General features: G+C 42.4%; 1 protein-coding gene across 1 annotated transcript; it reads left to right on the top strand.

The window, feature by feature from the left end:
• srp72 (signal recognition particle 72) lies at positions 1-25147 on the top strand. Its single transcript, XM_060901197.1, has 18 exons — positions 1-152; positions 9216-9336; positions 9553-9676; positions 9901-10044; positions 10240-10351; positions 12392-12423; positions 12678-12802; positions 13867-13924; positions 14164-14295; positions 16430-16558; positions 18134-18206; positions 18296-18360; positions 18465-18560; positions 21113-21294; positions 23405-23542; positions 23641-23678; positions 23774-23933; positions 24316-25147. The coding sequence occupies exons 1-18, from the start codon at positions 53-55 to the stop codon at positions 24485-24487; spliced, it is 2001 nt and encodes a 666-aa protein (XP_060757180.1). The 5' UTR covers positions 1-52; the 3' UTR covers positions 24488-25147.
• The last annotated feature ends 994 nt before the right edge of the window (positions 25148-26141 follow it).

Here is a 26141-nt window from a genome sequence, read left to right on the forward strand (position 1 = left end):
GAACGTGGTCGGGAGAAAGTAAACCCACCGGAGTTGGTCCTCGTTGGTGAAGATGGCGAGCGGCGCGGGGTTCGTAGCGGCGCTGTGGACGGAAATCAACCGCTGCGGACAAAATGGCGACTTCACGAGGGCCCTCAAGGCTGTCAATAAGAGTAACTATCAGAAAATCTTTTTTTTCCCCTCAATTTTCTGACTGACACTTGGGTTTCTGGCAGCTGTTAGCTTGTTAGCATGTTATTAGCATGTAGTGTGCTAAGCTAATAGAGCTCAGCAGGAGCCGCCGGTAAACGTTCTGTTGTGACTCAGCTGGTTATTTTGCTTTGCTTCGCTTCGGAAAATAAATTAAAAAAAATAGTTTTATAGTAATGGTGCGTTTCTGAAGTGTTTAAGCTAAACTAGTTTTTTTTTCTGTAAATGAGTGAGTGAGTGTAATGTGAAGGGAATGAATGATTACGTGTCCAAATCTTTGCAGCCAGCAGCTGAGGCTTGTTCATGAATACAGTGCTGTATTAAGGGGAAAGTCCACCAGGAATTACAGCAAATATATTTTTATTCAGAAATCCGTGATACGTTGAGCGATGCAGTTTCTGTCTTGCTAGCTGGTCTTGTATTTCCGTTATTCCCAGTATAAGTTCACGGCTGTCCCGTGATGACGTCACAGGGGGACATTGCCCTGCGTTTTTCCACTGGCGTTAAATCAGAGAAAACTGTTTCAACATCTCATACACAGACAGATGCTGTGTTCACATATATACCGGTACGAAAGTGGTATAACTGTATCGATACAAAGTATACCGGTACAGTTTAGTGCATCTGTCCACACTAGCGAGAAATGTTTGCGGTTTTCTTTCACGGTAGTTGAAATGCGCGTGCGCGAAATGTTTCCGTGGTTACCGAGTAACTTCCTTCCGAGAATATGGCGGATGAAACAACGTGTGTGTGCTTTTTGTTGTCCGTGTACAGTCTGTATTTCTGGTGGTCATTTATTCAGTGGAATCGTATAAAACGCGCGAGGCAGTAGAGAGAGAGAGAGAGAGAAAGAAAGAAACAAACGAATCTCCGTTCTTCACTATTTTATTCAGCGAAGGCATCGATTGAGGTGTGTGACTTTGCGCATTATATTTGTATCGCTACAGAACCTCTTCATCTGTCCACACTACAGCGAAGCGCAACAATACCGATACTGTACCGGTACGAAACCCAAACATTTGTGGGTTTCGTACCGATACAGTTATACCGCTACTGTACCGGTATAGTTGCTAATGTGGACAGCAGGGGCTTCAAAGTTTGGGAGAATAGCAGGGTACAAATCATTTACAGCAGGGTGCAAAATGGTAAAATGTCTGCCAGCGGCAGACATAATGCACGCAAAGCGTGCAGGGATAGATAGATAGATAGATAGATAGATAGATAGATAGATAGATAGATAGATAGATATGCAAGTACGAATTTTTCATGGGGCGGGATGGTTTGGAACAGGCCATCGAAAATTGGGATAACATTTACCTGGGACAGGTATTTGAGGCGGGTCGTCTAGCTTAAGCTTGATTAGCGTTGTTACGCACGCCAGTGTTTCCCACAGAAATTTTGGAGACTATGGGGGCAAGCCATGGGGGAGGCGCGGGGGTTGTTTAAAATTGAGTGATATGTTAAATATTAAGTTATTACTGAAAAACTATTGATTAAAAAAACAGACACTGAGAAATGGTCCTATAAACAACTTGACCAATATAAAAGATTACCAGGACTACAAAAATGCAGAAAAATAGGCTTTACTTATCCAAATGCACCTGTTGGTTCAAAAGTTAAAGTGCAGAGAACCTCACAGCACAACATGAAGTTACCTTAAAATATAATATAAATGCCTCAGCTTTCATGTAAGAAAAAAAAACTATTAATACTAGTACTGTGTGCAGGCAGTCTCTCCTGAAGACTAAATTAAACAATTATAAACTAATAAAATAAATGGCTCAGGCTTCATAGAAGAAAAAAAACAATTTGAACAGAATCTCACAGTATGATGCTGAAGCTGCTTAAACAATGGAAAATAAAATACCATTTTGACAAAAACGTTGGCATCCATTAATTTCTTGTATTAAGTAAAAAAATATGTTTCCAGATACTGCTGACGTTTTACAGCCCAAAATATGTTCAAAACCCGCCAAAATGCACTTAAAACCGCCCAAATTGGGAGGGAAACCGCCCAATCTGGCAACACAGGCGGCAGTAATGGCTGCACTCGTGTCGAGGACGTAAACACAGTTGACGCGGCAACGGACATACATGACAGCAGCGGTCTCAAAAGTAGCCGGTCACCGGCGGCAAATCGCCGGCTATGGCTTGTTATGCCGCCGGCTATTGTCAGTCGAGTCACAAAATTTCATATTAAATATTTCTGACTGCAAAAAAAGTTGTGAACGTAAATTACATCCACTATGTCATGTATGTCCGTTGCCGCGTCAACTTTGTTTACATCCTCGACACGAGTGCAGCCATTACTGCCCTGTGTTGCCAGATTGTGTTTACATCCTCGACATGAGTGCAGCCATTACTGCCCCTGTGTTTCCAGATTGTGTTTACATCCTCGTAGGGCTGTCCCCGACCAAGGATTTTCTTGGTCGACCAGTGGTCGTGCATTCACTCCGACTAATCGCGCCCCCCCCCCCCCCCCCCAAAAAAAAAAAACCTGCCCATTTTTACCGGGATGCACATCTGTGAGGCTTTACCTGTAATGCCGGGCTGCCGTATCTATGCTCATTTACCACTAACGGCGGGGGTAACCTTCATGCAATTTTCAGCCATGCAGGCATTTTAAAATGGTTATGTTGTCTGCTTGCCTGAAATAGGGGACGTACAGGGATGTGTAACTAACAAAATGTTTGAATGTGTCACAAAAATAATCAGAAAGACTGACGGACTCTGAACATTCTGATGAATATTTATTTAAAACACGTGCCACACACACATTGTTCATGAAAGATGATTGTAACAAAATAAAACAAAATACAGCCTTAAACTAATAAAAAAATATATTTTCGTTTCTTTTGAAAATGAAGATATTAAAATTAATTATTAAAATTAGATAATAAAAATTATTAAAATTAGATAATAATTAACAACCGGCAATCGACAAATCTGAAACACTTTTTTGAAAGTCTTAGTGCAAATAAACAGACCAACGGCAGCCCTGATGAAATAAAAACTCAATGAATAGGCCTAAAATAACATAAATAAACGAATAAATAGGTCTAGCCTAACTGAAACAGTGCAGATTTACAGACACACGAGGTAGCCTTGCATGATATAAAAACTCACAGTGATTTCTCCTTGGCTCTGAGTTTTCTCAAATTGTGAGAAAGGAAGACCAATTTGTCCACATTGTCTGGGAGAAGTGAACTCCGCATCTTGCTTACAATGAAGCTGGCCTTGGAGAAGATGCGCTCCGATGGTGTGGACGACTTCCTTTATCATGCCCGTCAAATTGAAAGCCCTTCAGCCCTTTGACAAGACGCGGCTTTTTTTTCCCTGCGACCAATCGACCAATGGAATTTTGGTCGGCGAATAATTTTTTGGTCGACCAACGATTAATCGATTGTTTGCCGTCAGCCCTACATCCTCGACATGAGTGCAGCCATTACTGCCCCTGTGTTGCCAGATTGCGCGTTTTCCTGCCCAATTTGGGCGGTTTTAAGTGCATTTTGGCGGGTTTTGAACATATTTTGGGCTGTAAAACGTCAGCAGTATCTGGAAACATGTTTTTTTACTTAATACAAGAAATTAATGGATGCCAGCGTTTTTGCCAAAATGGTATTTTATTTTCCATTGTTTAGGCAGCTTCAGCATCATACTGTGAGATTCTGTTCAAATAGTTTTTTTTCTTCTATGAAGCCTGAGCCATTTATTTTATTAGTTTATAATTATTGTTTAATTTAGTCTTCAGGAGAGACTGCCTGCACACAGTACTAGTATTAATAGTTTTTTTTTCTTACATGAAAGCTGAGGCATTTATATTATATTTTAAGGTAACTTCATGTTGTGCTGTGAGGTTCTCTGCACTTTAACTTTTGAACCAACAGGAGCATTTGGATAAGTAAAGCCTATTTTTCTGCATTTTTGTAGTCCTGGTAATCTTTTATATTGGTAAAGTTGTTTATAGGACCATTTCTCAGTGTCTGTTTTTTTAATCAAGAGTTTTTCAGTAATAACTTAATATTTAACATGCCACTCAATTTTAACCCCCCCCCATGGGCTGCCCCCATAGTCTCCAAAATTTCTGTGGGAAACACTGGCGTGCGTAACAACGCTAATCAAGCTTAAGCTAGACGACCCGCCTCAAATATCCGTCCCGGGTAAATGTTATCCCAATTTTCGATGGCCTGTTCCAAACCATCCCGCCCCATGAAAAATTCATACTTGCATCTATCCATCCATCCATCCATCCCTGCACGCTTTGCGTGCATTATGTCTGCCGCTGGCAGACATTTTACCATTTTGCACCCTGCTGTAAATTATTTGTACCCTGCTATTCTCCCAAACTTTGAAGCCCCTGCATAGTCGATGTAATTTACGTTCACAACTTTTTTTTTGCTGTCAGAAATATTTAATATTAAATTTTGTGACTCGACTGACAATAGCCGGCAGCATAACAAGCCATAGCCGGCGATTTGCCGCCGGTGACCGGCTACTTTTGAGACCGCTGGGACAGGTGTTGCGGTACGAAAGTAGTATCGTATCGGTACAAAATCCCTAGTGTGGACAGGGTAAGAGAGTCCTACAGACACATGAAGAAACATGTTATGGGTTGTTTTACAATCAGGGTACAAAGTTTGTGTCACAGGGGTCCAAAATTCAAATTGATTCAAACTGGTTCTTGTACCAGTTTTTAAGTGAAGGACAAGTTAAAGAACAGATTTCAGGTAATTTTTTGACATAATGTGTATGGTAGTTTTGTGTAATCTGCTATAAGATGGGAAAAACAAATGAAGTGATTCTCAGAGAGGACTTTTTTTTGACAATTCAGAATCCGCTACTTCCATAGTGCTTTTAAATATAAGGCTGTAAGCTTTGTGTTAGTTGTCTCTAATATTTATGTCCCAATATCTTGACCACATTTTAGGATGAAAATAATCATTTTAGATATGTTATTTTATATTGAAAAATTAGCTGTCTTGGAGAGGATGGTTTTTTTTTTTTTTACACAATTACATACTAATTTGATCAAAATAGTCTGAAAACTTACTGGCATTCAACATTAAAACTTAACTATGTTTCCAATGATATGGAACCAAATATTTGTTTTATGGTATAAAGAATGATGTAAGTGCATCCCTTTTGGAGCTACCTGCTCCAAAAAAGCACTTTTTCTAAATGACACGAGTAATTGTGCTAAATATGACACATATTGCCATACATTCACCAAAAATAACGTTATCACCAAATTTTTTTTTTGCATAGTAAATAGAGCTATCACAGGGCTACAATAAACAACCAAGTTTATTTAGTCAAGCCTTTTGATATTGAAGATAGTAATAAGTGTTAAATGTGATTTTTAGCTTGCGTACCCTGATTGTAAAACAACCCCTATCGCTTGTAGTTTGTCTCTGTTAAGCCAGTATCTCACTGGGCTGCGACAGCTTGCGAACGTCATTCGCGAGAGAGTTTCAAAAGTGTCTTGAAACATTCGCCGGGCTTCTCAATTTCCTCGCATGAGTCGCAAAGTGTCGCTCCTTCGTCGCTGAAATTCTGAACGTGTTCAAAAAATTTGTGCGACAAAATTTCTCTCAAAATAGCTGCAAACGCGTCGCAAAGCCGTCGCGAACCCTTCTCAAGTCGGTTTCCGTGAGGCTTCCTCTACTTCCCTTCCTGCCGAGGGAAAGCCGGGCTGCGACAGCCTGCGACTAGTTGGAGACACAACAATTGCGGTGAAATATGCGAATATCAATTCAGTGTGATTCCAAGTGAAAATTGTTTGCTAATTCGCATATTTTATCGCAATTGTTGTGTCTCCAACTAGTCACAGGTTGTCGCAGCCCAGTGAGATACTGGCTTTACCAGCTTTATTATTTTAATTTCTTTGTAATCTATTTCTGCATAACAAGAGGTTATAGGTTCAAACAGTGGTATCTTCAACTTGTCTGCATCAAATATTAGATGGGAAATAATTGCTGAAAGGAACTGAAGTTGTGAGTGAGGAGTTGTAGTGGTCGAAATGTATGTTTGGCATGCTTGGAACTGATAAAGGCTGGTCTGATTTGCTACTGGTTTTCTTCTTCTGGCTGCTCCCGTTTGGGGTCGCCACAGCAGATCTGTTCTGCGTATTTGATTTGGCATCGGTTTTACACCAGATGCCCTTCCTGACGCAACCCTCCCCTGTCCATCCGGGCTTGGGACTGGCACTAAGTACATACTGGCTTGTGCAACCCCAGTGACTGGATATTTTATCTAACCTGCATGTCTTTGGACTCTGGAGGAAACCCACACAGACATGGGGAGAACATGCAAATTCCACACCGAAAGCCCCTTGTCGGCCGTGAGGTTCAAACCTGGAACCTTCTTGCTGTGAGGTGACAGTGATGACCACTGCTCCACTGTGCTCTCACAGTGCTACTGGTTTTGGTTACGTTTCATCCTTGAGATTTAAAGGAGATGTGAAAATAGACCATCATGTCCATGAAAGAAGTTTAAACCCAAGATGAAGATGGATATCAGGGCTCGACGTTAACTTTTAAACCCACTTGCCCTTGGGGGACAAATTTCCACTTGCCCCCTATTTTGCAAGTACTACTTTTTTTTTTTGAGGAAAACCATAGAATGGTTGTGAATTGCAACATAAAATGAAGATCACACATTGAGTTCAAGTTTGGTTATTGGTTAAGTTTATTATTAAGTTTGGTTATTGGTTACTTTTTCCTTGTAACGGACATAAAAACAATTTTATCCAAAATAGTTTTTCCTGCCTTAGTCAGTTTATTTCCATTTCACATGCATGCAGCTGTTGTCAAGTTCAGTGTGTTTGTGTAGAACTCTGAGACTGTAGGTTCATGACTCGATAATGTAGAAATCATAAAATATAAATTTTTAACAAAGTTTGTATGAAGAAAATAGGGTGCCAAGACTTTTGAATAGGACTGTGTTTGAGAATATTTCTATATTGTTTTTTTTGTTATCATCCACCTCTAGGTTTTAAAAAAAAATGCGCTGCATCATGACAGACAGGGTAATGTTAGAGTTTAAAATTATAGTTTAGTGTGGAGGTTGTGGGTGTTTTTATACAGATCTGGCAACCTGTAACTGAATTAGTGCAGCCGTTTTTTTTTTTTTTAACCTCTGCCAAGGAGGTTATGTTTTCGGTAGCATTGGTTTGTTTGTTGGTTTGTCTGTTAGCAACATTACGGAAAAAGTTATGAACGGGATTCAGGGTTTTTTCTAGAAAAATTTAGTATGAGGGCGCTCACCATGGCGAGGGAGCGAAGCGGGGGGTTGTGCCGGTTGTCCCCCCCACTGTGCAAAGCCTTTGAAAAATGCTCCAATGGGACATTCTGAGGCTATCTGAGAGGGAAATTGTAACAAATTGTCTGTCAACATTGAAAAAGAAAGAAGTAATCTTCTTCTGTCCTGGACAGTCTTTGGCTTTCTTCCGTTTCGTGCCGCGGGATGACATCTTTAAATGCCCAAGTGTCAACAAAAACAACTCGCGAACTACTTCTGTCAAAAACTCCCGTGCCGGTGGGTGAAAGGTCATTCAGTCTCGAGAAATCTTGCTCTACAAGTCAGCTGACCTTGTATGCAACCCATGTCAAATCTCGCGAGAGCAGCCGCGACAAGTAAACAACTAAACAACATGGCGCCTCAGTCTGGAAAACGCCAATTCGGATTGTTTTTGCACCGTCTGGCGGTGTATCTACTATGATTGGAATATTTTTGGAGCAATTATAACGTATTTGATGATCAGACACATTGTCACGTAGTGTTGCTGGGATGTTTTCACGGAGTCGGTAAGGGGGCGCACGCCGAGGGTAAGAGGGCGCAGCGCCCCTGTTCCCCTGTTTAGACGAAAGCCTGGGATTGCTCTGAAATTTTTTCCAGAGGTGTGACTGGGCACAAGTAACAATCCATTAAATTTTGGCGCTGATCCGGATCACCTTCTGGATCCCGGATTTTTTTAAAGGATTCTTGGCGAAGGTCTGCACTCTCCGAGTGCTTTTCTATATCTATCTGGAGGTGGATGATATGATAAAAAAAAAAAGATATTTTGCACAGGACTGTGTTCCTCTGATAACAGAAACAAAGCTCCAGCTCTCTCTGCTCTTAATCTGTTCTGTTCTTTCAGGATTTATCGCGCATGTCGCTCTTTGAGTTTTTTATGCCCGAGTTGTTTGAAACCAGTCTGGGTTTTCTGTGTTGAATAATGAAGCGGCTTCACCTTTTAGAAAATCAAACACTTTCATGAAGGCGCTAACTCAAATGCAAGCTGAAAAAATAAAAATAAAAACGAGATTCTGAAGCAAACTCTTCCGTCCTCACTTCTGACTTTCTGTTTTTGTAAAATACATTTTAAATATAATCGTGAATTTCTCTGGCGTTTTCAGGCTGAGGTCCTCTCCATGTTCTTTAACCGCTCATTTCCTGGTTGTTCTGGAAGCATTTGCTTCTATTTGTTACCATTTTTCTTGATAGTGGGGAGACGGTAACGCCTTTTATCCATTTCTCTGTTTGAACAAGCAAAAACGGCACAAAAATTAACCATATTGAAGACAGATTAAGCCTTGCTTACATGAAAGACGGAGTCTGTCTGACCCCAGCTGTAATTATTACGTGGTGCGTGACGTCATGTACAAGGGGTCTATCAGCAGTACGCGTACCATACTACAACAGCGGGGGTATAGAAAATAACTAGCAAAGCAGTAAATGAAACAGAGACCAAGAAAAGAACCAAGACGTAATGGCGGATACGTCGTGAGGGACGCTTTTAGGAACTTAAATAAAAGATCAAAAAGCCTAATTTTTGTGGTGCTCGTTCGTAATATGTGCTCATTCCAACTTGCCCGAATGCATGTTTTACTTGCCCCGGGCATTCGGGCAGTCCTTAATGTCGAGCCCTGGATATCGTATCACGTGCTCCTGATAAAGACGAATGGATTTTCCTTTTCTTTCACAGAGGATCAGTGCTACTTCAGTTCTTCACGGTTTGTGTTTTTTTTTTTTCCCCTCTCCAGTTCTTCATGAGAATAAGGATGACGTGACAGCACTCCGCTGTAAAATCGTGTGTCTCATCCAGACTGGCGGTTTCAAGGAGGCTCTCAATGTCATCAACACCCACACCAAGTCGCTCACAAGGTAAACAGCATGTCGTCATTGTTCCAGCTGGAGCTCTGGTGATCCCTTGCGGGGTTAGATTACAGGAGGCAAACCACCTGATCCTGAATTGACTTAACGGCAGGAAGTGAACCAATTACTGTATGTTGGCGTTGTTGTGGGCAAAAATTCAGCAGCACTGAAAGATTTTATCACGCCTCTTTTTTTTTTTTTTAAACCCCCCCCATATGTACACAGTGACATGATCGGGTTCGAGAAGGCATACTGCGAGTACCGGCTGAACCGAGTGGAGAGCGCACTGAAGACCATCGAGGGAATCTCCGAACAGACCGACAAACTCAAAGAGCTCTACGGCCAAGTGGTGAGAACGCTTGTACTCTCGCACGATAAAATTGCAGCCTTGGGTACGTCCTGACAGGCTTGGAAATGCGTCGAGTATGCGATAACGACCGGTTTGTAATTACGCAACATGGTTAAGATTCAAAGTCACTTTTTGTTCAGACAGGTTCGCTCGAAGTTCATGGGGCACAAACGAGGAAAATGAGTCAATAATTTAGTGCTCACTGTGTGTGTGTGTGTGTGTAGCTCTACAGGCTGGAGCGGTACACCGAGTGTGAAGTTGTGTATAAAGACCTGATCAGAAACTCCCAAGATGAATACGAGGAGGAGAGAAAGACGAACCTCGCCGCAGTGCAGGCTGCACGGAGCACCTGGGAAAGAGCAACACCTGTGAGTCCAAACACCTGCAATTTTGAGAGCATGACAACACACACATGTACCAGTTAGAATCCTTCACATCACATGAGTCAAAACTCAAAACACACAAGCAAGAGGACTTTGAGGTCACAATGCATTTTAAAAATCAGCAGTGATGGCTGTACTTTCACTTGCACTTGACTTTCCTCCCTTGGTCACTGTGTGCAGGAGGACCTGGGGCTGCCCGAGAGCACGTATGAGCTTTGCTACAACACAGCATGCAGTCTGATCGGTGGAGGCCAGCTCGCTCAAGCGATGAAAAAACTTCAAGAAGCTGAAGGTCAGGGGTCACGTGGGTCATGTGATTTAATTTCGAACAGGGTGTCGGACTCCAGAGCTGGAGGACCACACAGTGCAGACTTTCACATCTCAGCTCATCACTGAGGCCTTTATAGTGGTGCACTGAAAGAGAAAAGTCTCTGCTCTGACCCTCCAGCAGTGATGGGTTTCATGCATGTGATGAGATTCGGGTTTTGGAAGGATAAAGATTCTTCATAACACACTTTTTTCCTGTGTATTTTCAGGTGTCAGTATTTGTAAATATTAAGTTGACTTTTTATATATATAATTCGTTTCTTATACAGCACAATATGACACATCCATATAATGTGTTGTATCAGTCGCATTCGTGAGCCTTTAGAAAACATTTATAATGTATACTTGTTTTATAAAGAGAAAAGATAGAAGAGAGCATCCCATGTTTATCCTGAGTGTCTGACTGATATTGTTCCTGTCCACTTTTTTTGCCCCCCCCCCCACATCCCGTGGATTATCGCTTTTTTTTTTTTATTAATCAGAATCAGAAGCACTTTATTGCCAGGTATGTTACACACACGAGGAATTTGACTCCGGTTTGACTTAGCTTTCATAGTACAGACAGAAAGTATAGAAAAAAAAGAAAAAAAACCACACACACAGAGAGAGTCTCACTGCAGTGAACTCCAGGGGGAGAATTGCGTTTCTACAGTGACGGCCTTGAAGGCAGTGCTGGCTGGGAGAGCCAAGATAAGATTGGAATTTGTTTAGACTTAAGATGGGTAGACGTGTCCTTTTTCGCTTAACCCGCTTGTCCATTCTGGCCACCAAAATGATCCATTTCTCTCTGCAAAGCCATCAACTTCTCCATGATGTTATCAATGTTGCGACTCAAGTTCTAACAGCCACAGTCTGAGTGCCAACAGCTCTGCCCACCACCTCAATCATGTCGGGCAGCTTTGTGGGGCTTTGAACAGCTGCCACCGTTATCTGATTTCCTCGATACACCAGGGCAATGCCAAGTCCAATCAGCATCGCCAAGCACACCACATGCCACTTCTCCCAGGCATCCATGGTGTATCCGGCTGTAAACGTTCCAGCAGGACAGGCAGGTTCCCCTGAACCCAGGTCGTGTGTCAATTGCGTGAAGTGACCAGTTGATCAAATCCATAATTTCGATTCGGAGAACAGTGCAGGAAGGGTCTCTCAGACAAGACGAGTCCGCAGAAGCAAAGCAGGAGAGAGGCTTGTCAGGAAGGGAGAGGCTGAGAGATGAGAGGAAAAAACACTCACACATTTCGCTCCTATCAGGACCGGAATGCGTGGGCATTAAAAAAACCCTCAGCGCAGCATTCCATGAAGCACGGAGAAGAATTAACACAACAATTACACAAAAACATAGAAAGTACGAGAGAGCAAAGTCCCATGGCAGCCGTCTGCGGCACCATCTTGGATGCTTAAGAGCACATTCATGACACTTGAAGAAAGTTCTACAAGGTGTACGTTTCACAGTTATTCCACAAAATTGAGTCGTGCAGGAGCTGATCACGGCGTGTAAGCCATGTACGATGAAATTGAGTGGAATGACTGTTTCTCTCCACGTTCGCTGGATTTTGATAAACGGAGCATTTTTCTTTTTGAAATTTGGATCAATAAAAACAAGATACAAAACATCTGACAGTCATTTCCGCTTGGAATGTACACAAAGCGGCGAAACGATAGTCGCAGTTTATGAAAAATGCTATAATAATTCTTGAAAAAAAAATGTGTTCTTATCATCAAATACTTTTCTTGCAAAGTTTGTTGCTTTTTTTGGGGGGGGGGGTTTGCTTTCAAGTAGTTTTTATCTCGTCCTCGGTTGGTTCAGCAACACGCTGCACCATTTTCTCAAGGTATATGAGCTGATAGCCTAGCAGTAGAGTAACGCACAGTTGCTCATATCCAGTGAATGTGGCGAGAATAACTGGAATGTCTCTGTTCAAGGCCTTGTAAGACTATGGATTTGATTATGGTGATTATTTTTTTTCCTCTCCCCTGTCTGATTCTGTCTTTTCTTGAATTCCAGAGCTCTGCAGGATCTCTCTGGCAGAAGACTCAGTGAGTGTCTCTTTTTTTTTTTTTTCTTTGTTTCATGTTCCTTTCAAACACAGCACTTTTTTTTCCCCATTTTGCGGTTCTTCATTTGGCTTTTCACGCTTGAATCCAAGACAATTTACAACACAATTTTAAGGTAGAATCTGTTCTAAGCCTGTTGAAGTTCCAAGTGCACCCCAAAGAAATGGAAAACATATGATGGATAAGAACGTTACGGATGTGTGGTTTGGATTTACCGGTAACTGTGTGTTGCGCAGGACGTGACGGAGGAGGATGTCGACGCTGAGCTGGCAGTGATCCACTCTCAGATGGCCTACATCATGCAGCTCCAAGGCAGGACAGAAGACGCACTGCAGCTTTATAACCAAGTCATCAAACTGAAGTAAGGACACGAACTGTTGAGCGGTTTTCGTTTTTAAAGGAAGATGCATCCTCACTGTTTTGAAGAGGCTTATTTATGTAACGGGTCATGCACGGGCGCAGATAGAGGGTTGGACGGGTGGGATTCGTGCCACCCAGATTTAAATTCACCTCGTTCGGTCCCCCCCACTTATAGGGAGGAAAAAACGTCTATGCTGTCTTTCTTTGCATAAGGCAAACCTCACGGAAAAATCAAAAGACTAATTACCATTCGGTTTATTGAGGTGCACAGCAGTACATACATAGTTGCAACAACTCACATAAAACAAAACAAAGACTGATATTCGGTTGGTTGAACTGCACAGACTGCACAGGTTGCGAGCTCGAGCTTGGTTGCTATGGTTACCCACAACAAGTTTGACAGGCATATCGGGGACAGCTCCTAGTTCAGGACCCCAACATGGCATGATGAAGGGTGCCAAACCGAAAAGGCAGAAAACGATTGCATCGTTTTTTCAAAAAACAAAGAGTGTAAGTAAACTGTGCCTTACTTTATCATATCACCTTGCAATTTTTTGATAGTCTGTTCAAAGTAATGTCGTAGTGAAAGTAAAATCGTACGGAGTAGAGATGCCTTTCTGGTAGCCTCCTTCTTTCGGTGGTAGCCTGTAGATACAGTGCTCAGAAGGCAGTTTTAATGTTTAATCTGACGTTCCCTGCCATAATTTCAGCGAGCATATTGTTTCATAAGGAAACTTTGCAAAGAGTTGTTGACTGACTGCCGCTCACGCAACACACAGGCATAGTTAGAAAGTCAGCACGTGGGGGGGGGGTTGGTTTGCTGGCAGCTTTGTCCCCCCCAGTTCAAAAAACATGTCTGCGCCCCTGGGGTCATGCTGCTGGGAAGCAGCATTTCTTGAAGTGTTTTTACACCACAACAATTTAGCCGTTGTGTTGTAACCAATCAGAATCAGTAATTCTAAGAATGCTATGGTATATTTAAAAGATAAATAAATAAATCAAACAAAACATGAACATCAAAAAGCCGGTTTTTATAACCGTTGTGATAACTCTCCTCCTCCTCAGGCCATCTGATGTGGGTCTGCTAGCAGTCACTGCCAATAACATCATCACCATCAACAAGGTAATACGTCTGAGATGTTTAATTATGCACTCCTGTGGCTGTGCGTGTGGGTTCTCGAGTTTCCCAGTGTTCTCCATATTGTCGCTCTGGCTTTGAGAGAAGAACTTTCTCAAAAGTATCAACCTTTTTGCAGAAAACAACGAAGCACAAACACGTCTTATTTAAACGCCGTTCGTGTCTGGACGCCATCACGATATTGTCAGACTCATGGCTTCTGTGTGTTCTCTGTGATCCGACAGGACCAAAACGTGTTCGACTCCAAGAAGAAGGTGAAGCTGATGAGCGCAGAGGGCGTGGAACACAAACTGGCCAAGAAGCAGCTGCAAGCCATCGAGTTTAACAAAGCACTGCTGGCAATGTATACGAACCAGGTACACACACTGTGTTGACACGACTCAAAGTGACGTGCAGATAAAACGCTTGAATTTTCAATTGATAGGAGTGGGGTTTAAACTTCCTGTACTGGGATAGAAGATGGGGCCAGTGTTGGAGCTGCTAAATTACATCCAGGATGAAGAAGTCGAAAGAGTTATTTCTCAGGAACGATGGTTTCCTGAAGCTGACGTTTAGTGTGTGTGTGTGTGTGTGTGTGGCATCTTGTGCTAATTTGTAAGTGGTTTTCGAAGGATGTAGGGCTTATTGGGGGGGGAGATGGCCGTTGCCAGACAATCAGCTTTCAGCAGGTGTTTCAGTGTCCCATTGAGCGCACAAGAAGCCTTTGTCACATGTACACTCGAGCACAATGAAATTCCTCCTCTGCATTGAACCCCTCTGAACACACATGAGCACACACACACACCCAGAGCAGTGGGCAGCTGCACTCCAGTACCCGGGGAGCAGTCGGGGGTTAGGTGCCTTGCTCAAGGGCACTTCAGCCATGATGCAGAGGAAGGGGAAAGTGCTATTCAGGGTTTTTTCTAGAAAAATTTAGTATGAGGGCGCTCACCATGGTGAGGGAGCAAAGCGATGGGGGGCAGGGGGATGGTGCCGGTTGTCTGTCCCCCCCCGCCATGCGAAGCCTTTGAAAAATTGAGGCTACAATGGGACATTCTGAGGCTATCTGAGAGGGAAATTGTAACATTGTCTGTCAACATTGAAAAAGAAAGAAGTAATCTTCTTTTGCCCCGGACAGTCTTTGGCTTTCTTCCGTTTCGTGCCGCAGGATGACATCTTTAAATGCCGAAGTGTCAACAAAAACAACTCGCGAACTACTTCTGTCAAAAGCTCCCACGCCGGTGGGTGAAAGGTCATTCAGTCTCGAGAAATCTCGCTCTACAAGTCAGCTGACCTTGTATGTAACCCATGTCAAATCTTGCGAGAGCAGCCGCAACAAGTAAACAACTAAACAACATGGCGCCTCAGTCTGGAAAACGCCAATTCGGATTGTTTTTGCACCGTCTGGCAGTGTATCTACTATGATTGGAATATTTTTGGAGTAATTATAACGTATTTGATGATCAGACACATTGTCACATTAGCCTGGCTAACGCGACTTCAAAGCTCTGCGAGCATTTGGTCTGGCCAAGCTATTAAGCCAAACCGTTTCCCAGATCCCATGGTTGACCCGCCTCCCTGAAATGCCTCAGTTTGCTACTGGTCGAAGCCAGAAAAGGCTGTGATGAAGCTTAAACCAATCGCATCACTCTTTCCTCTGACGTATGCGACGCGACGGGGCTAACTGGTAGATTAAACTCTTACCGAAGCTGGTCGGGAGCAAGGCGAAAACGTCCTTCCTTTCAATAAATACCTCCAGGGCTGCTCTTTGCTCCGTTTTCAATGAGAACTTCCCGTTGAATGCTTTCAATACAGCATCTACCGCTGTGTTAAAGGCTTGCCGCTGCTCCATGTTCGTGATGTGAATGAAGCGCTTCCGGCATAGATTCTGTAAACAATCTATGGCTTCCCGTCGCAGTTCTACTACGTCACTGCCTTGAACATGCCTCTACCCAGGGCCGTTGGAGATGCTCAAAGTTGATTGGTTCCCGATTTTTCGGGAGCTTGGAAATGCTGTAGATAGCCTGCCTGGCCAGACTAAGCTCGGAACAGGCCCTCGTGTTGCGTCACGCTTAGTATGGGCGGGCCCAGGCTATTGTCACGTGGTGTTGCTGGGATGTTTTCACGGAGAAACGATCATTTTGAGAAAGATTGCATGTTGTGCAGTAGCATATAAGTGCATGGCCTAAGTGTGACTTGGGGTTCAATCGGCATTTCGGTAAGGGGGTGCACACCGAGAGTAAGAGGGCGCAGCGCCCCTGTTCCCCGGTTTAGACAAAAGCCTGCTATTCATTCAGTCAACTCCCGTCACGTTTTTCCTGCCGGTTCCAGGAATCGAACCGGAGACCCTTTGGGCCCAAGGCCGTTTCTCTAACCTTCAGGTCATGTCTGCCCACAATGCGCACCACGTCTTTTCATACACCTACAGAAACAAAAATAGTGATGATTTATTATAATTATCACAGTAATTATCTGTAATTGTGGCTGTTGTGCGGGGTTTTTTTTTTGTAGGCTGATCAGTGCAGAAAGTTGTCAGCAGCTCTGCAGTCACAGAACCCTGGACACCCACGGCCAGTTCTCATCCAGGTGGCTCAGCTCTGTCGAGAGAAACAGCACGGCAAGGCCTTGGAGCTGCTGCAGGTACAAATGCATGCATCACATCACCATGTCTCTCTGCGCTCAAACATTTTTTCACTTCACCTTCGAAAACAAAGGTTGCAAATATACACTACCGTTCAAAAGTTTGGGGTCACTTTGAAATGTTCTTATTTTTGAAAGAAAATCACTGTTCTTTTCAATGAAGATCACTTTAAACTAATCAGAAATCCACTCTATACATTGCTAATGTGGTAAATGACTATTCTAGCTGCAAATGTCTGGTTTTTGGTGCAATATCTCCATAGGTGTATAGAGGCCCATTTCCCCCCTGTCAGTGCCAGGCCCTTAGAATCGTCCTAACTTTCCCCCCCTAGCGGCGCCCCTGGTCGTACTAGTCATAATTAGCAAAGCCACCTCCACCTTTTCCCGTCACAGCCTAGTCTACCAATGGCGGATAACTGTCTGTCAGCGAAACCGACGGGAATGCGTACGTACGCTAAGTATGGCTACCCAGAAGCACTTGCAAACTTTGTAAAATTATTAACTTAATTTGTATCTCCTTTCATTTTCTTGTCATCGGTTGATAAGATATTTTCATCCATTCGAATATTATGGATAGTATTTCACGTTTTATTTTATTTTTTAAATTTTATTTATATTTAATTAAGTGATTCTTTGGTGTACCACTAGAACGGAGCCCGCGTACCACAGTTTGAGAATCACTGCTTTAAACTAATCAGAAATCCACTCTATACATTGCTAATGTGGTAAATGACTATTCTAGCTGCAAATGTCTGGTTTTTGGTGCAATATCTCCATAGGTGTATAGAGGCCCATTTCCAGCAACTCTCACTCCAGTGTTCTAATGGTACAATGTGTTTGCTCATTGCCTCAGAAGGCTAATGGATGATTAGAAAACCCTTGTACAATCATGTTAGCACAGCTGAAAACAGTTGAGCTCTTTAGAGAAGCTATAAAACTGACCTTCCTTTGAGCAGATTGAGTTTCTGGAGCATCACATTTGTGGGGTCGATTAAATGGCCAGAAAAATGTCTTGACTATATTTTCTATTCATTTTACAACTTATGGTGGTAAATAAAAGTGTGACTTTTCATGGAAAACACAAAATTGTCTGGGTGACCCCAAACTTTTGAACGGTAGCGCATCACAGTTGCAACAGGAGCAGTTTGAAAGGCAGTAAATGAAAATGCGTCTGACCAGCTAGCGTTCTATTTCACCGTGTGGCGGAATAAATTGACTGTCGTGTCCTTTATTTTGCTGAAATGACAAGTCGTGTCACACGATCATTTGACGCGAGAGCAAATCTGTTTGTTTGTTTATTTTCCTCTGCTTGACATGGTACATAATGTTTTGGACATTTTGGTTATCTCCCTAACGAGTTAGAGAACACGAGGCAAGCTGTTTTAATCACGGGGAGTACAGTTCGTTGCCAGAATTACCCACAATGTTGGTTGATTTTGAGAATGGTGTAATTGGTCAATCACATGTAACTGTTTAAATTTTTTTAAGTGTTATTTTGTCTCAACCCAACCAACGATGGGCTTAAAAAATAATTGTCAGATTGCAGTGCCAGTAAGTCTCGCGCTCCCTCTCTAGTGTTTTTCAGAAAAGCATCCGGAAAGTGCATCTGGAATCAAACTGACCATGGCACAACTCTATCTGACTCAAGGTGTGTTTGTTTTGTTGGATTTTTTTTTTTGAAAAACAATCATATGAAGCACTTTATGATGTTTCTACCATTCTTTTGTCATCTTGCAGGTCATGTGACTAAAGCCTGTGACATTCTGAGGTCAATAGAAGATTTTAAGCACAAACAAGGAATGGTACGATCTGCTGGATGAAATAGTCCAATTTTGTGCTCCAGTACAAATGCGGCAGGGGTTTTTTTTTTTGGGTGAAGTTGTATATGCATGTGTCTGTGATACAGGTTTCTGCCCTGGTGACAATGTACACACATGAGGAGGACATTGACAGTGCTATTGATGTCTTCACTCAAGCCATCCAGTATTATCAGTCAGAACAGGTAAGACTGAGGACCTGACGTTATACCCAGTCCACTCAGTCACGACCACTCCTCCGATTCTCGGAAAAATGCATTGTTTTCACAAATGTATGGGTTGTTTTACAATCAGGGTACGCAAGCTAAAAATCACATTTAACACTTATTATCTTCAATATCAAAAGGCTTGACTAAATAAACTTGGTTGTTTATTGTAGCCCTGTGATAGCTCTATTTACCATGCAAAAAAAAATTTGGTGATAACGTTATTTTTGGTGAATGTATGGCAATATGTGTCATATTTTAGCAAAATTACTCATGTCATTTAGAAAAAGTGCTTTTTTGACCACAGGTGGCTCCAAAAGGGATGCACTTAAATCATTCTTTATACCATAAAACAAATATTTGGTTCCATATCATTGGAAACATAGTTAAGTTTTAATGTTGAATGGCAGTAAGTTTTCAGACTATTTTGATCAAATTAGTATGTAATTGTGTCAAAAAAAAAAAGTCCTCTCCGAGACAGCTAATTTTTCAATATAAAATAACCATACCTGCAAACTAGTTACCTTTCGGCGAAATTCGCCGTTTTGATCCCAAAATAGGTCACTTGTGTGAATCGTGTAGATCCGAAGGTTTTTTTTGGGGGGGGGGTGCGCGCGAGGCTACGTTGCCGAACATTTGGTTTCAATGTACTACTACTTTTCTCCTCACACCCACATTCAGACCATTTCTGCCTTCTTCATACTTCAAACGTCTCTCTGATTGGATGACATTCCAACGAGCCAATAGTGTTACAGAACGCTGGACAGTATCCGCGAATTGTAACTGAATAGAGGCGGGGTTTTCTTGAATATGGGTGTGTATAGGAGGATGGCAGAGATCATCCAAACGCAATGCAGAACGGGACACTGAGTCTTGAAAACAGCTCACGGAATCATATTTTCTGATTTTTTTCCGGAACTCTATATTACATCTGGAGACGGAAAAACATTTTTAGTATGCGGAGAAAGCTGTGTTACGATGAGTGCGATTTAAAGAGGCTTTAGGGTGGTTTTTTTGGTACCTGTGATTTGGTGGTCTGTGAGTCGCGTTTTTATGACGTAAGACGCAAGGGGCGGGGCTGTTACGTTTGAACCGAACGCGCGACACGGAAGATGTTTCTGTGGGCTGAAAAAAAACAAAGAAATGTCAAATCAGTTTGAATAAAGTCATTTTTTGTTGAACATAAGGATCTATAAACGCGTGTTTTGGGTAAGAGAAATCATTTTTATGTGAAACTATTGGTGGGATTGTCAAAATTATAACGTAATATGTGTTGATCTCGGTTGTATTCAGAGAACCAGTTAGTTGTGCGTGTGAGAGTGTGAGTGAGAGAGAGAGATTCTCTCTCTCACTCACACACACTCTCTTTCTCTCTTACACACACACACACACACACACACACACACACACACACACACACTCTCACACCATGAATTTGGCAGCACTGAAGGAAAGGAGGGCTGAATTTGGTGTCCAGCCATCTACCAGTGCTGCTGGTAATAGGGCAGAGGTGGTGAAGAAGGATAGCATGGCGCGAAAGAGGCACATGGCAGAGCAGCATAAACGTGCCCTTGAACAGCTTGTTCGGGCCAAAAGGTCTAAAAAATGATGAACTGGTCTGCTGAAGAAAGTTTCCAGTGTCACACTTCAAAAATTACTTTTTTAAATTCAAATTTTACTTTTTATACTTTTCCTTCCTTAATGGTAATGTAATGAGGTGTCAGATGCAAAACTGAAAATTGCAAAGCTAAAAATGAATAAATCTTGTCTTTGTTTTAAATGTTGTCTTTTCCCTTTATTTTCCTTGATCGCGCGCTATTTAAGGGGGCCGGGGGGTTACCGGTAGTTTGTCACCTTTTTCAACCCTCATGAGTTTGCAGGTATGAATAACATATATCTAAAATGATTATTTTCATCCTAAAATGTGGTCAAGATATTGGGACATAAATATTAGAGACAACTAACACAAAGCTTACAGCCTTATATTTAAAAGCACTATGGAAGTAGCGGATTCTGAATTGTCAAAAAAAAAGTCCTCTCCGAGAATCACTTCATTTGTTTTTCCCATCTTATAGCAGATTACACAAAACTACCATACACATTATGTCAAAAAATTACCTGAAATCTGTTCTTTAACTTGTCCTTCACTTAAAAACTGGTACAAGAACCAGTTTGAATCAATTTGAATTTTGGACCCCTGTGACACAAACTTTGTACCCTGATTGTAAAACAACCAGTATCTTTAAACCTTGTTCATTTGACATGGCAATGGACTCCGGTTGACAGTTCTGGCCTCTGTGTCACATTGGATTGTTGTATCTCAAACGGACAGACTGAAATTAGGTGAAAATATAATGCAATTATAATATCAACTTTGGTTTGATGTGATCATTTCTCAGTCAAGTAAAACTAGTTTTGTATCCTTGATGAAATTGAACAACTCGTGCATGGGGGGGAACCTGTTTCTTGCCTGTGGACTCAGATTTGGACGTTTCAGAATGAAGAAAAAGGTTTCTCTCTTCTCTTCCCAGCCCGGCTCTCTGCTACATCTTTCCCTTGTCCGTGAAGCGGCGAATTTTAAGCTCCGTTATGGCCGAAAGAAAGAATGCATCAGTGACCTGGAGCAGCTGTGGAAGCAAAACCCTAAAGATGTGCACACACTGGCGCAGCTCATCTCCGCTTACTCGCTGGTGAATCAGGACAAGGCCAAAGCGTATCCTTACCATGTCCAATTTACCAATTGTCACCTTACCAATATTTATGCCACGAGTACTGGTGGGGAAGGGAGCAAATAATGCTTTACATCAAGGACATTGTATTTTCAGGGAGAGAAAGAGAAATCATCGTGCTTGCATGGTGGCAGATCGCATCACCTTTGAGACAAACTGTGACGCTGCATATAAACATGAGTCTCTCTAGCATCAGGCAAACCATTTTAATGGATTAAATTTTTGTCATCAGAAATTAAAACGAGCATCGAACTCGGTCAGTCTTTCACCATTTTTTTTTTTTTTCAGAATTGCAACGCTATTCTGACATGGGCAGTTTTGGAGCAAACCCTAGATACGATCAAAAGGTTCTGGGACTATGAATGTTGCGTAGAAAGGTCATGCTCGTGCAACAGGAGTGAGCAGCAAGTCAGGATGTCATGTGATGTCACGGCGTCAACATCAGGACGTCGGTTTTTGTCACGACGTTCATGTGCACGTGTCCAATTTTTAAGATGGACCAGAGAGCAAACGTCAAATGCCACTGCCTGAAGCAATGACGCGATGAGCTCGGTGAGGTGTTTTTGTTTGTCGTGGCGCGTCAAGAGGGGCACAGCGTCGTCCTCCAGTGACGTCCTGCCCCTCTTGAAACATGCATGGCATGGAATTTGATGTTTTACTCTCTGGTCCTAATTAAAATTGCAAATGCACACCTGCACATGATCAGAAAAAAAAAAAAACACGGGTCCCGCTGATGACATCACGTGGTATAACCAATTCATGAGAGTGACTGCTTGCTCCTGCTGGACGTGCATACTTGGATCCTGTTCGTTGACACCAGGAACAGTGTTGGAACTTTTTTAATGGCTGTGGTGGAGAAGCGTAATAATCTCGAGACTTGTCAGGGAAAAGCAGACAGAACTGGGTTTATTATACCTTTGCAAAAGCAGGCTTCCCAGTGAAAGGGTTTCAAAAAGAAAAAACGTTCCACCCAGAGAAGCATTCTCTTTTTTCATGCACCCTGTTTTATACAGTTTTGCAGAACTGGCGCATCAGATGTTCCCCTGTTATCTCATTTCACAGTCGGGGGCATCTTCTGTTCTATCTCTGTACGTAGACACACTTAGGATAGCTTCATAGGATAAAACGGTGTAACCCAAAACAACATTGTTCATCTTATAGAGCAGTGTTTCCCAACCACTGTGCCGCGGCACATTAGTGTGCCATGAGAGATCATCAGGTGTACCGTGGGAAATTATCCAATTTCACTTAATTGTTCCGAAAATTATTATTTATTTACTGCAAATAATTTGTCTTTGTTCGTCTATGCCAGCGACATATAGTGACAGGCAGAACAATTAAATACTCTTCCACTAGATGGCAGCAGGTAGCTAATTAACCTGTGTATCTACCTGTTGCCATTCAAACAATAGAATTAGTAATGCTTCGGGTGTGACAGCGGTGATAGCGATGGATAAATATTTGAAAAGAAAAAGTACACAATCCAAACTGGGTCCTGGAGAAAATTCTGACGCAGATGAAGGCCCTAGTATGAGTAGAGGTCAGAAGAAAGCAAAAAAAGTGATTTTCCACAACCTATCTATGCGAGCTGGGCTTTTCAAGCATGACTGCTATAAAAACTTAAAACGGAGAGTGACTCAGAGCTGTTGAGGAAGATCTTCATGTGTGTCTTTCTTCAATTCCTGCGAGTTTATCAGCTTTGTGTTCAGCTAAACAGGCCCAGGTTTCACACCTGAGTAAGTAAATTGTGAGTAAATTGAGACTAGATGGTCATTATATTTCATTACATATACTTTTTGTGACAATTTTGTTTGGTGGTGTGCCGTGGGATTTTTCCAATGTAAAATATGTGCCGTGGCTCAAGAAAGGTTGGGAAACACTGTTATAGAGACATGAGACACCATGTCTCTGAAGCTCAATTTATTAAAGGTCACTAAAAATATTTTTCTCTATAATCTCACCTCATATTATTATACATATCGTATGTCTTGTGATATTTTTGTCTTTCTCAAGGTCTGGGTTTTTTTGTTTTTTTTATTTGTTTTTAAATTCCAAGTGTGCACTCAGGTTTTCCTGAACTGCTTTGTCTCTCAGGCTTAGCAAGCATTTGCCGTCTCCTGACACCATGTCCTTTAATATCGACGTGGACGAGCTGGAGAACTCTCACGGAGCCACAAACGTCAGAAAGAAAGCCCTCAAGGTTGTCGGGGAAAACCCGCCGAAGGAGCAGGGGTACGTAGTGTGATCTTTCAGATACTGCCGCAAACAGGCATTTGTTATTGTTGACAAAATATTGAGTTAAACTGAATTGATTTTCAAATTTGTTTTAGCCAAGTGGACGTCAAGAAGAAGAAGAAAAAGAAGAAAGGTACGTTTCCATGTCGTATATCAGAATTGTTCGGTGTTTATGGATTGATTGTAAAGGGTGAGTTCAGTATCGATGTTGCGTTTTTCTTTTCACAGGGAAACTCCCCAAGAACTACGACCCGAAATCGACCCCTGACCCCGAGCGCTGGCTGCCGATGCGAGAGCGAGCATATTACCGCGGCAGGAAGAAGGGCAAGAAGAAGGAGCAGGTGGGAAGAGGAACTCAGGGAGCGACGGCGGGAGCTACGGCAGAACTGTGAGTTTAAACGCAGCCACAAATACAAAGCGCAGTGGAAAATATTAGATTTTTAAAATCTTAAACACATCTTGTTTCACTGAGAGAAAAGAGATCATGGTGTGTATGTGAGGTTTGGACCATGTCCATACTTGAGTCATGAAAGCAGGGATGTGTGGTGTGCGGATATCATGAGTAGAGTGAAACAAGGAACAATTCACTACACCGTAAGACTGATCTGAGTCACTTCAGCACCTCTGAAGGCCCGATCCAGTAAAATTAATCTCAGTCGGAACCAGACATCAAATCCATTTGTTCATTTTTAATCATGTAAATTCCACTGTGCTTCATCAGCGTTTTGTTGCACTCTCCGTTTCCTCACTGTCCATTTTCTGTAACTCAGAGACGCCAGCAAAACAGCAAGCAGCCCCCCGACGTCCCCTCGTCCCGGGTCTGGCACCAGCTCCAACCCCAACATCGTGCCACCACGGCAGCAGAAACCTGCCGCTCCTGGAGCAACGCGCAAAAAAACCCAGCAGAAGAAGAAGAAGGGAGGAAAAGGAGGCGCGTGGTAGACAAGGCTGAGGTCCAGAGTCCTTCCCTCCTTCATTCTGTCCATCTTTGGAGCTTTGAAACACAAGCTGAGGGGAGTGACGACTCACAAAATATCCAAGGAGAGATCAGACAGATGATGTGTAGAAACAGAAAACTGACCCAGGGATTTTTTTTTTTTTCCTCTTCAAGTTTTTAAACCCTCACATCCACTCGTTGTGTCCTTTAAAAACTCCTTTTACAATGAATAATTAAGTGAAGAAAGCTTTCATGATCAGAGTGAATGAAAGTTTCTGTTGCTTACACAAACCGATGGTTTTATGATTTGTTCCACGACCATAATTTTTTTTGTTTGTTTTTTTATGGCCCATTAAAGAAACACAAACTGCCTGACTATGAATTCATCAGTTCATGTTGCATCACTGATTCATTTTACGGACTTGCCTGTTCAATCTGGATGCAGAGACAGTAAATTTGTGTCAGACAACAAAAAGAGTGTCTGTTTATGCAAAATTCAAATATTTATTTTTCAAACTCCGAGATAAATATCAATTGTAATTATAATGGAGAGAAAGGTGTGTCCTTTGGCCGTTTTTCCATTGTCGAGGAGGCTGAAAGTGTCACTCGAACAGGAAGACCAGCTCCCATGTAAAGTCTTAATAAAATTTCTTCAAGACCAGAAATATCTCTGTGTGTTAATGTGACGAATTCGACATGTATACTAGAGATGAGACATGCAGGACAATTGTGCATGGTTTGGATTACATACAGAGAGAGAGAGAGTATCGAGGGTGTTTTGGGTTGGTTTTTTTTTCGTCCCTGAGCGTTCACACCAACATTTTAATGGTTCGAGAGTCACTGTGGAGCTGAAGCTTATCCTGGGAACACTGGCCTCACAAAGCAGGACACCATGCGCACACACTTTCACACGAATTTGCTCCAGAGTTGCGCAACAGAAAAGCGTTCGCTCAGTCAGCGGGAGGGTGCAAGTTCAAATCCTGATGATGCCGCAGCAAAAACAAAGAGCATGGACATCTGCGAGTTCATGCATACAGAACTAACACCTCCTTCCAAGTGTGTTACTCCGCCCACTCACTGCAGCATAAGCAGCAGTTCGAAAAGATGTGGTGGGTTTGTGTCATGTGACTCAGAGGAAGCATGTGATCATCTTCGCCCTCCCTGGTTCAGAGCGGTTAAGGGCCCCATACACGTTCAAAAAAGTCGTCAAAATTTTGATATCAAAATTTTGATAAAATTTTGATGTAAAATGTCCACACACGATTCAATGTTTTTTCTATCAAAAATTCAGTACTGTCAAAAACTTTGACATGGACGCAGCAGTGGCCGTAGCACTTGTGTTCGCTTTGGACAATGAACCGCCTCGGCATCGACGGAAATGGTCGAAAGACTGATTTTTGAAACGGCGAACGTACGGTCACGTCAACCTCCTCAGAGAACTTCGTCTCAAAGAACCAGAGGACTTCTGTAATTTCCTTAGGATGGATGCCCCATCCTTCGATGAATTATTGGACCTTGTCAAGCCATTGATATTGAAAGAAGACACTGTGATGCGTTCATCTATACCACCAAGTGAACGCTTGTCCATCACACTGAGGTACCTGGCATCTGGAAATTCTTTTGAAGACTTGAAATTCCTGACTGCAACGTCTCCGCAAG

Source organism: Neoarius graeffei, chromosome 20, assembly GCF_027579695.1.
Source record: "Neoarius graeffei isolate fNeoGra1 chromosome 20, fNeoGra1.pri, whole genome shotgun sequence".
Lineage (NCBI taxonomy): Eukaryota > Metazoa > Chordata > Actinopteri > Siluriformes > Ariidae > Neoarius > Neoarius graeffei.